At 41.9% G+C, this 14,257-nt stretch overlaps 1 protein-coding gene across 1 annotated transcript in view; it reads right to left on the minus strand.

Moving 5' to 3' along the window:
- Nucleotides 1-14,257, minus strand: part of ERCC6 (ERCC excision repair 6, chromatin remodeling factor) — a 69,615-nt gene that overhangs the window by 7,220 nt on the left and 48,138 nt on the right. Inside the window, 11 exon segments of the mRNA XM_065922770.1 lie at nucleotides 5-703; nucleotides 789-934; nucleotides 1,303-1,397; nucleotides 1,946-2,065; nucleotides 2,446-2,556; nucleotides 3,024-3,239; nucleotides 6,389-6,484; nucleotides 7,565-7,681; nucleotides 11,042-11,167; nucleotides 11,170-11,220; nucleotides 11,722-11,892. Of these exon segments, the coding sequence (XP_065778842.1) occupies nucleotides 5-703; nucleotides 789-934; nucleotides 1,303-1,397; nucleotides 1,946-2,065; nucleotides 2,446-2,556; nucleotides 3,024-3,239; nucleotides 6,389-6,484; nucleotides 7,565-7,681; nucleotides 11,042-11,167; nucleotides 11,170-11,220; nucleotides 11,722-11,892 (1,948 nt within the window).

Genomic DNA, 14,257 nt, shown 5'->3' on the forward strand with positions numbered 1-14,257 from the left:
GTACCTGATTTTCTGAAAAGCTTTGCCAGGACGTAGTCATCATGGCTGCGTTCCTTGGCCTCGCTCTCATTTTCATTGTCTCGCCTCCGGTACTGCCTCTTCTTCACCAGGTGTGGAATTCGAGTTCCCTCAAACTTGGCATCTCTGTGGTGCTTAGAGCTCTTCGGCTTTTGATTCGGCCCCAGGTGTTTCTCCATGGTCTCTTCTGCCACGTGATGTTTCATTTTCGATTTGTGTTTATAAAAATTATTTTCCGTTTGCTCATTCTCCCAAAGAGGTTCTCCCTGAACCTGGCAGCTTTCTCTTTTATCAGAAAGACTCTCCTTTTCATTGATGCTTTCCTCACCAGACGTCCCACACGTTCTGCTGATTCCTGGAGAATCCGAACTGTCCCCGTTTTCATGACTCGCTAAGGACTCCTGTGGCCTGGAGACTGTATCTGTCTCTTCTCCAAGCCTCTCACTGCTGGTTAGACTATGAGGTATCTGAGCGGCATCATTCAAAGGAATGCCTTGGTCAGAAGTTACTGCATTTACTTCAGCGCCTGACCCTACAGATGTCTCTTCCAATGACATGGCATCATTTGCAGATGTCTTACAATCAGGGAACTTTTTGCCCACTGGGACATTCTGGTCTGTTCCACAGGCCGGCTGAGGTCTTCTTTTTAAATGGCGTTTGGGTGTCTGAACATCTGAACCAGTTCCTATGAAAGAGAAAAACATGCTAATGTCACACTGCATAATCCTTACATATTTCATTACTTTAAGTTAAATTATTTCATGGAATACCTGCAAAAATAGCACTTGTTTCAGTGCTCTGGGATGTATCAGGACTACTCAGAGTAAACAGCTCATAAAGATCATTGGACTTGAAAAATCGTCTTTGCTTTGGATCTTTTAGCACTCTATTTGTCAAAAACTGCTTGAAGATTTGTCTAAAAAGATAAAAATTAAGCTGGCATGAAACAATGTTTGGCTGTACCTCAGGATTCTAAACTTATAGCAACTGTTTATTAATAAGGTTAAAAACAATCAGATTCATCAAAGACATTAAAAAAAAAAGCACACACAATAAGCCATCTAAGCTTATTTTAATGAGAAACAAAAAATACGAGAAATTATTAAAAAAAAAAACATATCTCTCTCAAATTACAGCAACTGTTTCTCTGAGATGGCATGATTTCTTGAAGTAATGCTCCTTAAAAATTCCCTGCTCCAAAACCTGGTGGCATGCCTCTCCCTCTTACACACCCACAGCCTGGAAAGCAGCTTCTGGTCAAGGGGCGCAGCTGAGGGTACTGACCGGTGGTAAATCTTTTCTTCAATGGTGCCTGCGGTTAGAAGCCTATACACCGTCACCTGCTTCTTCTGGCCTATCCTCCATGCTCGCTCCCGGGCCTACAGCAGAGAAAAAAAGGAAAAAAAGAAAGTGAAGTTGCTCAGTCGTGTCCGACTCTGCGACCCCACGGACTGTAGCCTACCAGGCTCCTCTGTCCATGGGATTTTCCAGGCAAGAATACTGGAGTGGGTTGCCATTTCCTTCTCCAGGATACAGCAGAGAAATGCGGCTCAACAAGGGCCCTTCTCAGCAACAAGTGCTGACTAACAGCCAGTCACTTCCTTCCACTCCCCAAATCAGAACTTTGGCTAATGAGGCTAAATACACCCAAGGCCTGTTAAGGAAGACAAATGGGCAGGCGACAAAACAGACCAAGCCAGCTCTACCTGAAAAACAACGGTGTCAGTTTCCTCCCACGTCCTCTCTTCACCCACGTTGGGTGTGGATGCTACGGGTAAACTGAGAAGACCCTCCCTCCAAGCAGAAGACAAGACACAGCCAGGATGTGAGCTCTACGCTGAGGCTAACATGGCATGGGGGGATGCTCCTGAGTGTAAGCCATCAGACAGTGAGTCACCAACACAGTCCTTTAAGAAAATAAACAGACCTGCGTGTCTGTGCTTGGGTTCCAGTCGGGATCATAGATGATGACGCGGTTTGCGCCCGTCAGGTTGACTCCTAGGCCACCCACCCGAGTGGTCAGAAGAAACACAAATATGGATGTGTCCTAGAGGTGAGACATATGACACTCGGTATGCACATGGAAAGTCAGTTACAGCTGTTCACCTCAGCCTTCACATGTTCTACACATGGAAGCCTGGTTGCAGTACAAGCAATGGATTATGCCGTAGAGACCTTTGGTCAGTCAAGATCCCAACTCACAGCTTCTGCTTTTCATAGCAATTATATTATCAATGTTTGAAAACTGGATTTTTAAAAAGGAATACAGGTTCTTTGTTTAAACACACACACACATCCCATTAACCTAGAAATGCATCTAGTTAAAGCTGCCCAATCCCAGACGTAGGCACTGTGGGTGCAGACCTCTCCTTCCGTCCCCTCTGCACAGTGGCATCATGTGACTTCATGGTTCTGTTCACTTGTTACCTCATTGTATCTTGTAATCAGTGGTTGTCTGGAAGCTATCGCCGTGGTGCCATCCATCTTGAGATAGGAATAGTTTTGGGCTCTGAGAAATACTTCAAGGATGTCTAACATCTGTTTGGGAGAAGGGGTGGAGGATATAAGAGTTTAAAAATCAAAGATACGCCTCCAGTGAGTATGCAACACTCATATAAACAGGATCACACCTTCCCCAACAGGCTTAAATTAAAAGGGGTTTCTTGGTTTGAGGCGGATAAATAAAACTACTACAAGAGTATTTTTGGTATTTCCATACTGTCCTTACAAATTTTGTAAAAAGCAGGACATCTGAGTTCAGACAAAACTCACCTGCACCCCAAAATCACATGGTATTAAGGTCTCTTTTTAAAAAAGCCATCTTCTGGGCACCAACTCTAAATAAAGATCCACCTCCTGAAGAGCTTTGCAGCTTGCCACTTCAGTATCAGTGGGTGGATTTGCCTTTAGGATCATTTTAAACCATATCCCATTTTTTTTTTAAATTTATTGGTTATAAGTCATAAAGAACCAACTTGCTTCTTGCATGAGGCTTGTATACGCACCTGTCTGGACTGAGAAAACAGCAACACTCGTTGGCCCTGCTTGTGCCATATTTTCAGCAAGGACTCCACAACTATCATTTTCCCAGAACGTTTCCAGTATCCAAACTGATCTTCCCCTAGTTCCTCGTCTGGAATGCCTTTAAGATTCTTGGGGCCTCCAGAAAAGAGATCAGGGTGGTTGCAGATTTTTCTTAGGGCTACAAGTCCAGAGAAAATCTATGGTACAAAAGAATTATGTCCACTCAGATCACCCCATGTAAAATAATATTCACTCAAGAAGGAAAGGAAGGAGGCTGTTCAATACATAACACAGATTAAGAAGTAATCCTTCATCAGCTTTTTAGTTTTCTCCCCAATCACAGCATATTAGGAATGGGAAGAACCTTTACACATCTTTTCCTGAAAGGGCAAGTTCTCTAAAAACAAAGTCCTGTTGGACCAAACATATCTACTGGGGTCATATTCAATTGCTGATGATTCTCCCTCTAGCAAAAAAGGTTCACAGTATATAAAAAACTGGTTCACATTTTAAACATAAATAAGAAATATCATGCCCATTCTCAATGGAAATCTGGGCTTCCCTGGTGGCTCAGACAGTAAACAATCTGACTACAATGCAGGAGACCTGGGTTCAATCCCTGGGTTATAGCAAGATCCCTTGGAGAAGGGAATAGCAACTCACTCCAGTATTCTTGCCTGGAGAATTCCATGGACAGAGGAGCCTGGCAGATTATAGTCCATGGGGTCTCAAGGAGCTGGACATGATTGAGGGGTCCCAAATAGGAAAAGGAGTACATCGAGGCTATATATTGTCACCCTGCTTATTTGACTTATATGCAGAGTACATCATGAGAAACGCTGGGCTGGAAGAAGCACAAGGTGGAATTAAGATTGCCGGGAGAAATACCAATAACCTCAGATACACAGATGACACCACCCCTTATGGCAGAAAGTGAAGAACTAAAAAGCCTCTTGATGAAAGTGAAAGAGGAGAGTGAAAAAGTTGGCTTAAAACTCAACATTCAGAAAACTAAGACCATGGCATCTGGTCCCATCACTTCATGGCAAACAGATGGGGAAACAGTGGAAACAGTGGCTGACTATTTTTGGGGGCTCCAAAATCACTGCAGATAGTGACTGCAGCCATGAAATTAAAAGAGCTTACTCCTTAGAAGGAAAGTTATGACTAACCTAGACAGCATATTAAAAAGCAGAGACATTACTTTTTCAACAAAGGTCCATTTAGTCAAGGCTATGGTTTTTCCAGTAGTCATGCACGGATGTGAGAGTTGAACTATAAAGAAAGCTGAGCACTGAAGAATTGACGCTTTTGAACTGTGGTGTGGGAAAAGACTCTTGAGAGCCCCTTGGACTGCAAGGAGATTCAACCAGTCCATCCTAAAGGAGATCAGTCCTGGGTGTTCACTGGAAAGACTGATGTTGAAGCTGAAGCTCCAATACTTTGGCCATTTGATGCAAGGAGCTGACTCATTGGAAAAGACCCTGATGCTGGGAAAGACTGAAGGCAGAAGAAGAAGGGGACAACAGAGGGTGAGATGGTTGGATGGCATCACCAACTCAATGGTGAGTTTGGATAGACTCCAGGAGTTGGCGATGGACAGGGAGGCCTGGTGTGCTGTGGTCCATGGGGTCACAAAGAGTCGGACACGAGTGAGCGACTGAACTGAATTGGAGTGACTAAAATTTAGGGAAATCTGCCATGTAACTTAGCAAATGCATTTAAATATTATACTCCTAAGTACCTCACTAGAAGTTCTATAGTTTACTATGTGAGTCAGAGGTTGAAGTTCCACTGACTTTTACAATAGTATATCAGAAAACATGCCACATGGAAAATACACAGATGGAAACAATGTGTGGGATGGTTCACAAGGCAGAGGACTTAGGAGCCCCAGAGTGAGAGAGCCCACCTAGCTACCCAAAAGCAAGCAGGCACCTTCTACATCTTTCGGCCCGTGACTCAAGTCACACTCACCAGTATAAAAGTTCAAGTGGAAAAGATAAACCACAAATTGAGCAATGATCAGAGAGTATGGTTGTTCTAACTAGTAAACAGATAAACAACACACGATCTGAACAAAGCAGGAACACCGTCAGCACTCCCCAGAGTCATCTGTAACTGATCTTTCTTCCTTGAGATCTCTGCTGTCCAACACAGCAGTCATGAGCCACGTGTGGCCACTGAACACATGAAGTGTGGCAAGCCCAAACTAAGATGTGCTACCCATGTAAAACACCCAACTCTGAAGACTCAGTACAAAAAAAGAAGAGCAAAATATCTCAGTAATTTAAAGTTTTTGATTACATACTAAAATGATATTTTAGATATGTCAGGTTAAATAAAATATCTTATTAAAGCTGATTGTACCTGTTATGCTTTTCACCTTTTTTAATGTGACCATTAGAAAATTTAAAATCACACACATAGCTTGTATTCTCTATCCAATGGTCAGTGCTGATCCTACCCACCTAAGGCTTCACAATTTGGAGGCATGTGAAGATAAGTCAGGGGACACACAGGAGAGATGAATAAATGTGAATGGTTTAGAAACCCCCTAAAGATGCCAATGATAGATGAAATAAACTGTTAAGAGATGGTTAAAAGAACAAAAATGACTTGAGCTGGAAGAAAAAACAGGTAGATATCATGGGACACAGGAAACCTTGTCACCCATATTCATCTCCATCTGCCTCCATGTAAGGGCAGGACAGTGAATTTCAGAGCATCCCCTGCTCCTCAGCTGTGCCTCCAACGAGGACGAACCAAAGACTAAGGAATTTTACATGTCAAATAAATAAATAAATAAAATATAGTTCACACTTTAAGATACTGAAACACAAAGAAGTTGAAGAGTTTACATGGAGCTTCTGACTAAACCTGATGATAAACTTACTACGTAGGCTTAATAAAGAGACATTTACACACATGTATTGCTGAGTATGGCCAATAACTAAAATGCTATTACTTATACAAAAATGCATATAATAATTCTTCCTCCATGCACCCAGCAGCCCTGGGCTGCTCCGGACTTTCTACATAGGGCTGGCAATCCCTGTAGGACCCACCGTCACAGACCCCATGGTCTAGTGCATTTTTCCACTAGACCTCACAGTGCTGGGTTCAAATGTTAACAGTGCTGCCGTACAGATAAAAAGGCAGCATTCTCAAACCGCGTGTTCTCTTACTTCTGGAAGGGCTTCAAAGGAAGTAAAGGTTCACACCCAAACGTTTTCAAGACGGTAACGCTAGTGAATCTCTGACTAGTACTAGTCCCCTTTCCTCCCCCATGTCCCTTGGTCCACAGCTCTTTCTCTCCAGCTTTTATTAATATTATTTGGCTGACCTGCATCTCTCCATTGAGAATCCTGTAAACTTCTTTGGAATCAATGAAATTTTGGTAGACTTTATGTTGTTCATCTGTAAGACGGCAAAACAAGACCTAGACGGAGAATAAAAAAAATAAAGACTTAAAAAAACTTAACAGTACAAAATACTAAAATAACAAAATCAACTAATCAAAACAAGCATGATGTATATAATTTTCACAGTGTGCCTCTTATTAAAAACAAAACAAAGCAAAAATACATCTTAGAGCTGAACAATGAACAGGTCCCTCCTTCACAGCCCCTCCATCTCCATCATCTATCCACCTTGTGATCCCCATGCCCCATGGTCCCCACCCCACTTTCTCTGAGTCTCTGAAGCCTGGCTTCCTGCTCCCAAGGAAGTTCAGGACCAGGTTCACAGCCCTTCCTCCATGCCAGCCTCCAAGGGCTCAGACCCTCTCAGCTCGCAAGCCCCTCAACCCAGACTTCACTTCAGCAAGTCCAACCAGGCTCCAAAACGTTGCCTGGCACCCCCTTTCCTGAGTTCTAAGCCACACACAAGATTTACCAGACTGGTCTCTGACAACAACCCCTACCCTGCCGGCCGGCCAACTGCACCCACTACTCCACGCTGCTGCCTCTGTCTCAACCTCTGATTCATGTTGATGTGTGGCAAAAACCATCACAATATTGTAAATTATCCTCCAATTAAAATAAATAAAATAATTTTTTTAAATCCAACAAAAACAACAAAAATAGAAACTGAAGCTATCAGGCCTGATTAGTCTCAAAAATAATCGATCGATACTTCTTCATCTGCCACATGTGGTTATTTTCCTTTATTTTCAGAACAGGCCCCTTCGTGAGGTCCAGGACAACCCTTCCATCTTTGTACTAGATCCAAAAACCTACTCATCCTCATCAGGTCAGTGCTCCATGCCTTAGATACTCCAAAATCCAAGGGGAAAAACTCCCTGAAAGAATGTGCGCAGTGACCACCTCTTCTTGCCTTCTAGTCACTCCTGAGCCCAGAAGGCTCACATGTCACAGGCAGGTGTACACAGTAGACCCACCTGCCCCATAGCACCAGCAACCATACCTGTTAGCCTCACCAATTCTATATGTGAAAAGCAGAAAGAATGACAGGTACATTGTGCTTTAGGAATGTTTTGATAATTCCTGGTTTTACAGACCTGTTCGTTTTTATCTGGCAAAGAAAGGCTCATTTTGACATCCGACTTCATTCTCCGCAGTAAGTATGGATTTATGGTATCTCGTAAGACGCACGCACACTTATAAGCAGTTTTAACCTTTAGTAAGAGAAAAGGGGAAACAATTACCCTGTCTAAGGAATGCATTTGCTCTTACCTCACAATTGATTCCGAAGTTTAAATTCATTTTTAAAAAAGAATGATGGATGGTTGTACAAAACTATTGGAAAATGGTTTGGAAAATTTTAAGTTCCATACATTCCAGGATGAAATACCTTTCATAAGATGATCAGTAAAAACAAATAAACAAACAAAAAAACTCATTAACCAAAAATATACAAAAGAGCAACTAGGTAATTTTGTGCCCTCTTCCCCCTCTATTTAATTACTGTTATATACTTAAACCCTAAAGTAGAGATTTATTCAGTGCTTGACCCCATCCCCCCACAAGGAAAAAACTGCTTTCAAACAAATCTCAGTTTATAATCTTATATTCTCCAATGGCCACAAAGGGGCTGCTACTTCACAAAACTGAAGATCAAACACTAACTCTAGGGAAACGCGGCAGCAAGGGAAACAGCAGATAATAAGCAGAGATTACTGCCCACAGGAGATTCGGAGCATAATTCAAAGAAAGCCCTATGATCCCAGAAATGAAAGGTCACTCCAGCCTAAAATGCAGCATATGGCTCTGTAATGGAGCACGGCCACATGAGATGGGTATTAACTGTCCAGAGAAAAACAAAGACCCACAGCACAGGAAACCACTCCCCCTGCAATTTACTTAAAGGCAAACAAAGAATTCAATAAATTATTGATACTTAAAAAAGTCTAAATAGGCTTAACAACCTACTATATACTAGTTAATGGAACAAGAAAATCTCCAACGAAAGCTTAAACTTAAAGAAGTTACCGGCAAAATGAATAAAAAAAAGAACTTGACCGTAATATATTAATACAGAAAAATTCATGTTAAAAAATTAACATGGTAGAAAAGAAAACACTTCAAAACATCCTAAGAACACCTCACTCATGTCTGTATGTGCGCTAAATCGATTCAGTCATGTCCAACTCCTCTTAGAAACCCTATGGATTGTAGCCCGCAGGCTCCTCTGTCCATGGAATTCTCCAGGCAAGAATACTGGAGTGGGTTACCATACCCTACTCCAAAGGATCTTCCCAACCCAGGGATCAAACCTGTTTCTCTTATGTCTCCTGCATTGATAGGTGAGTTGTTTACCATCTGAGCTACCCAAGAATGGCAACTATGGCATCACCGACTCGATGGACGTAAGTTTGAGCAAGCTCCAGGAGTTGGTGATGGAAAGGGAAGCCTGGCGTGTTGCAGTCCGTGGGTTCACAAAGAGTCAGACACGACTGATCAACTGAACTGAACTGATGGTGTTAAACAAAAAGGAGCAAATAATAGCAACACCCTTGCTCCCAAGGACTTTACAATCTAAAAAAGGAAAAAAGACAAGTGCACAAATTTCTGAAACAAAGACTTCAAGTAAGAAACAACACTACATTTACATCATCTCAAAGTATTCCCCCATGACTTATCAACTAACTTCAGAGTTTAGAAATCTGGCACACTTATCACCCTACCCCAGTAATCAGATCAGCACCAATGAAGGGATAAACCCACAGCACGTGCCTCCAGATAGGAATGGAACACTAAGAAACGTCATTTCTGGGATATTCTTGCCAATAATGTGTAACCTGATTCCAATAGTGAAGAATGGAAAGACAAACCCAAGGTAAGGCACATTCCACAAAATAATAAGCCTGCAGTCTTCAAAAATGTCAGGTCATGCAGGCAAAAGAAAGTTTAGAGGAACTGTGTCAGATGAAAGGAAACTGAAGAGACATGGGAATCAATGGAACAACTAACACAATGTGAATGACATACAGATTAAATAACAGAATTACATCACTGCTACAGACTGTCTCCTGATGTGGATGTTACACTACGGTTATGTAAGACACCTCTGTTCTTAGTAAATACAACTGAAGGATGTAGAGGAAAGGGGTATAGTGTCTGCAACTTACTCACATGACTCAGAAAAAAAAAAAAAGAAAAACTTTGTGTGCGTGTGTGAGAGGTAGGGGAGAGGGTGGGAAGGAAAGAAAAGCAAATATGGCAAAATGTCAGCAAAATGCTAAAAACCAGGGAATCTGGGTGAAGAGTATACAGGGGTTCTTTTTACAATTATTGTAACTTTATCTTAAGTTTGAAATTATCCCAAAATAAAAAGTTAGGGAAAAAAACAAAAATCAGAATATCTAAAGGATAATGGGGACTCAATGGAGGAAGAGAGCTCTTATAAAAGTTAACTGAAGATCAAAACTCATTTAATCTCAAAATTTTAAAGGTATTAAATTGGTTTTCGATAGTCCTCCAATTTTAAAGATCTAATATCCTTTTTCTAGTTTTAATATTTCAAAATATATGACCACCTCTTTTGGTGGCAGGCTTTACTTCTGTTATAACCTGGCAGGTACAAGCCCAGCCTGAGGGCTGTGCAGGGACCTTGCCCCCAAATGCCACAAAATGCCCTCCAGCTGGCCTTACCTCCCGATGTTTCTGTGTGTGACAATCCCGCTCTATCAGTCACCCGGGCCTGAAACCTCAGAGGTAAGCTGCAGCTAGCTTGTCCAGTCTCCCCCCACCCAATTTCCTTTATCAGTTTTCTTATCCACCTCCACATCTTGCTTGTTCTGTCGAGAAAACGCCACCTGGGACTCTTGCTCTCCAACTTCTTTTCTCAGGATCACCACCCACAACCAGGTCCAGGCTCTCCTCACCCTCACTCCCAACAACTCCAGCAGGTCCCTCAAAGCCAGCCTCCCTCCTCCCTCCCACAACTACCTGCAGCCTGAGTAACCCTCCGAGCACAGCTGTTCCCAGCCTCCTGCTCAGACACCTTCAGGGGCTTTTCCCTAAGCATTTCTGCCTCCCTTCAATACCCCATCCACAGCTTTCCTGCAACTCCCTCACAAGCATCTCTAGTTGAGTCAAGCATGTATCTTCATTGCCCATGGCCATACAGAGTAGCTGATGCATATGGTCGCTCTAACCTAGAATGTGCCACTCTTTCCAGCCTGTTTTGCCAGAATCAGGTTAAAAGATATATGTCTTCTTAAATCTTTCCTGGTTTCCCCTTTTCTAAGCTTTTACACTACTTTATAAGATGCACTACTCCAATTTGCACCATTATATGCTCTCCAGAACGAAATCACTCTTGTCTCATAATTCTGACTGCTCTTGAATATTTTACATGATTTTTTAAAAACTCATATGAAAAATTATGTGCTTTTGAGCAAAAACAACTTTGTGATTTTTATAGGCTGGGCCATTCGCCTTACACTGTTAAAGACTTGGCTACAAACTACAGTATTTAGTAGGACTGTTTTAAGTATTAAAATGTCAGAAGTGTTACCTGGCCAATACATTACCTGTACCGGGGAGGCGTTTGAATAACCCCCCATAGTGATGGGGACTGAGAACTGCTCCATGAACACAGGCAATGTACCCAGCTTTCCCGGGAAGATGAAGTCAAAGAGAGACCACAGTTCTCGGAGAGGTTATTCTGCATTGGTGAGCCAGACAGGATGATGCGATGAGGCGTGCGGAACTATTACCGTAAAGAAAGGACTTTTCTATTAAATTCACCTTTTAACACATGATCACCAACCCTACCCAAAAACACTCCCATGCAATCCTGTCATTTAACACAACTACATATCATTTTGGTCTCCTCTAAAATGTAGGCATTTTATGCAACTTCAATTCTTCAATTACACATAGATAAAAAATATACATACATAGATAATGTGTATATATGGAAGAATTTTTCTTATTGTTCAAGTTGAAGACTATGGATAGAGTTGGATGTGGTTACACTCTAATAACTGATCTGTATAAGAGACATTCAGTAATATCAACAATTAGAATCTGAGAAAACATGATTAAGGGTAAGAACAAAAAGTGTTCAGCATTAAGGCAAAACATGTATTTCAAACTCCTTATGCAAAAGCACAAGGAAAGAATCCCTAACTGTGTTATTAAAAGCAGAGAGTTTATTCTCAATGAAATATTATCCACCTGGAAACCCCCTTGTTATAAGAGGTCACACCTGTTTGCAAGCAAGGGTGATGGCAGCATTGGGATTTCGAATTTTGTGTCCCTCGTCCAAGATCACATAGTGCCAGTCATGCCTGCTAATATCATCTTGCATCAGTCGAATGTAGGAGTAAGAAGTGATCAAAATCCCGTGACAATGAGCAATGTCTCGAACTAGTTTCTCCTAAAACAATGACAAAATGGCAAAGCCGGTTTTAAATAAGTTAAATGAACATGACTGTTTTTTCAATTCTTTTTTTTTTAATTGGAGGATAATTGTTTTACATGTTGTGTTGGTTTCTGCCGTACAATGTGAATCAGCCATAATTTTATATATATATATATACACACACACATATCCCCTCCTTCTTAAACCCCCCTCCCCCTCCCATCCCAAGCATGACTCTTAAAATCAACCTTTCAACCATGATACAATATAAGGCACTTTATAAACATATACATAAACATAAACATAATACATACAACCTAGTTATGTATTATCACACTGGAAATCTACTTTACGTTTCATTAATCTGTAAGTTGTAAATGCTGATACTATTTCACTATTGTGGGGGAAGAGAGTCAAAGAAAACCAGAAAAAGATGTAACATGTAAACACTTGCCCAAATTTTATTTTTTAAAAATACCCTTTGTGTTAATCCATACTAAACTTCCTTCCACTTTAAACTGGGCTTCCCTGATGGCTCAGACAGTAGAGTCTGCCCACAGTGCGGGAGACCTGGGTTCAATCCCTGGGTTGGGAAGATCCCCTGGAAAAGGAAATGGCAACCCACTCCAGTATTCTTGCCTGGAAAATCCCATGGATGGAGGAGCCTGGCAGGCTACCATCCATGGGGTCACAAAGAATCAGACACGACTGAGCAACTTCACTTTCACTTTTCACTTTCATATTAAACTTAAAACAACAAGGTAGATGAAAAATGATTTATTATTTTAAAACAAAAGCAAGAAAATGAAGGAAAAGTCAAGGCGACAAGAAGGACAAATCCAGGGGCTCTAATGATGTGTAACATGAATTCAAGGAGGACAGAGTACAAGAGATTAAAAGAAGTGATTTTTTAAAATGATACCAAAAATTCTGAGAAGAGCCTGGAGTCCATGGAGCAAAACACTCCTGAGTGTCAGGCGGACACAATGAAAAAGCCACACACCTAGACATATACCAACTAGATGTCTGAATTCCAAAAATAAAGACAAGAGAGATGCTGTAGCTTCTAATTAGAACAAAACAGATTTTTTTAAAAAGATTCCCTTCAGAAGAAAAGGACTCTACCTGTGTTGACTATCTTTTCTATAACACTAAAAATGTCAGAGAGCAAAGGGAAAATCTTTCCATAATTCTAAGAAGAAAGCAAAGACTCTGGAATTCTGCAGTGATCCAAATTAGCAGTCATGCTTGCCAGAAAAAAATAAATTCCACCTTTAGACAGGCAAGGACAAAAAATAAACTAGCAGGAGATGGCCTAGCAATGGCATGCCACATCCAGCTGGTGCAGGGGTGCTGTCACTATAAGAACGTGGTCCCTTTGCCTGGTGGGAGCAGGGGGCTGAGGACGCCACACTCGGCACTAGGGCAGACAGCAGAGCGCCCCACCCGAGGCTCAGCACGGACGGGGGGCTCACAGAACCTCTGAGAAAGGACAGGGTCCTTACTAACCCCAACCTACAGATGACAGAACTGTGGCTTAGCGAGAGTAAATAACATTATCAGGCTTGCCTGATAATGGAAGTGGCTTGCCATTTCCTTTTCCAGGAAATCTTCCCAACCCAGGGATAGAACCGGGGTCTCCTACATGGCACACAGATTCTTTAACACTGGGAAGTCCTAATAATGGTGTTTAGTCGTGTGTCTTCGGCATAAATATTAGAAAAGAAACAGATTGCAGGACTATCACACCACTGTCAGGGAAAGAAAGGAACAGGAAGTAGACAGGTGGTTTCAGACCTAACTGCAGAAGGAAATGGCAACCCACTCCAGTACTCTGCCTGGAAAAATCCTATGGACAGAGGAGCCTGGTGGGTACAGTCCATGGGGTCACAGAGAGTCAGACATGACTGAGCAACTAAACTTAAAAACTAAACTTCAGACCTAACATTTATTTGGGGGTTGCTATGTGACAGTGGGCTGACAGCAGTGACATTTTCCACTAGGAGAGTATGGCCAAAACCTAGACTGGCACTGAGAATTAAGTACATGGGAACCATTAGAGATATACCAAGGAAATGCAAACAAAACCCTGTGGGACACGGCCCCGCTTCTTAGAGTTCAACATCAGAAGGGAGAGGAAGACTAAAGGCAACTGAAAGTTTAGAAGTTAGGATACAAAGGGTCTGAGGCTCGCCATCACTGAGCTCCTTCTGACAACTCTCAGCAGAGCCGCAGCCCACATAAAGGCCCTCGTTCCTCACAGCCCACTGAGGCTGAAATCAAACCAAGCAGCCACAGCAAGAGGTGAAAAAGGGACAGTGAGACAGGAAGATAAAACCAAGAACGAGTGAAGCTTAAGGACAAAACTTTGTAGAACTGA

This window comes from Muntiacus reevesi, chromosome 2 (genome assembly GCF_963930625.1).
Source record: "Muntiacus reevesi chromosome 2, mMunRee1.1, whole genome shotgun sequence".
NCBI lineage: Eukaryota > Metazoa > Chordata > Mammalia > Artiodactyla > Cervidae > Muntiacus > Muntiacus reevesi.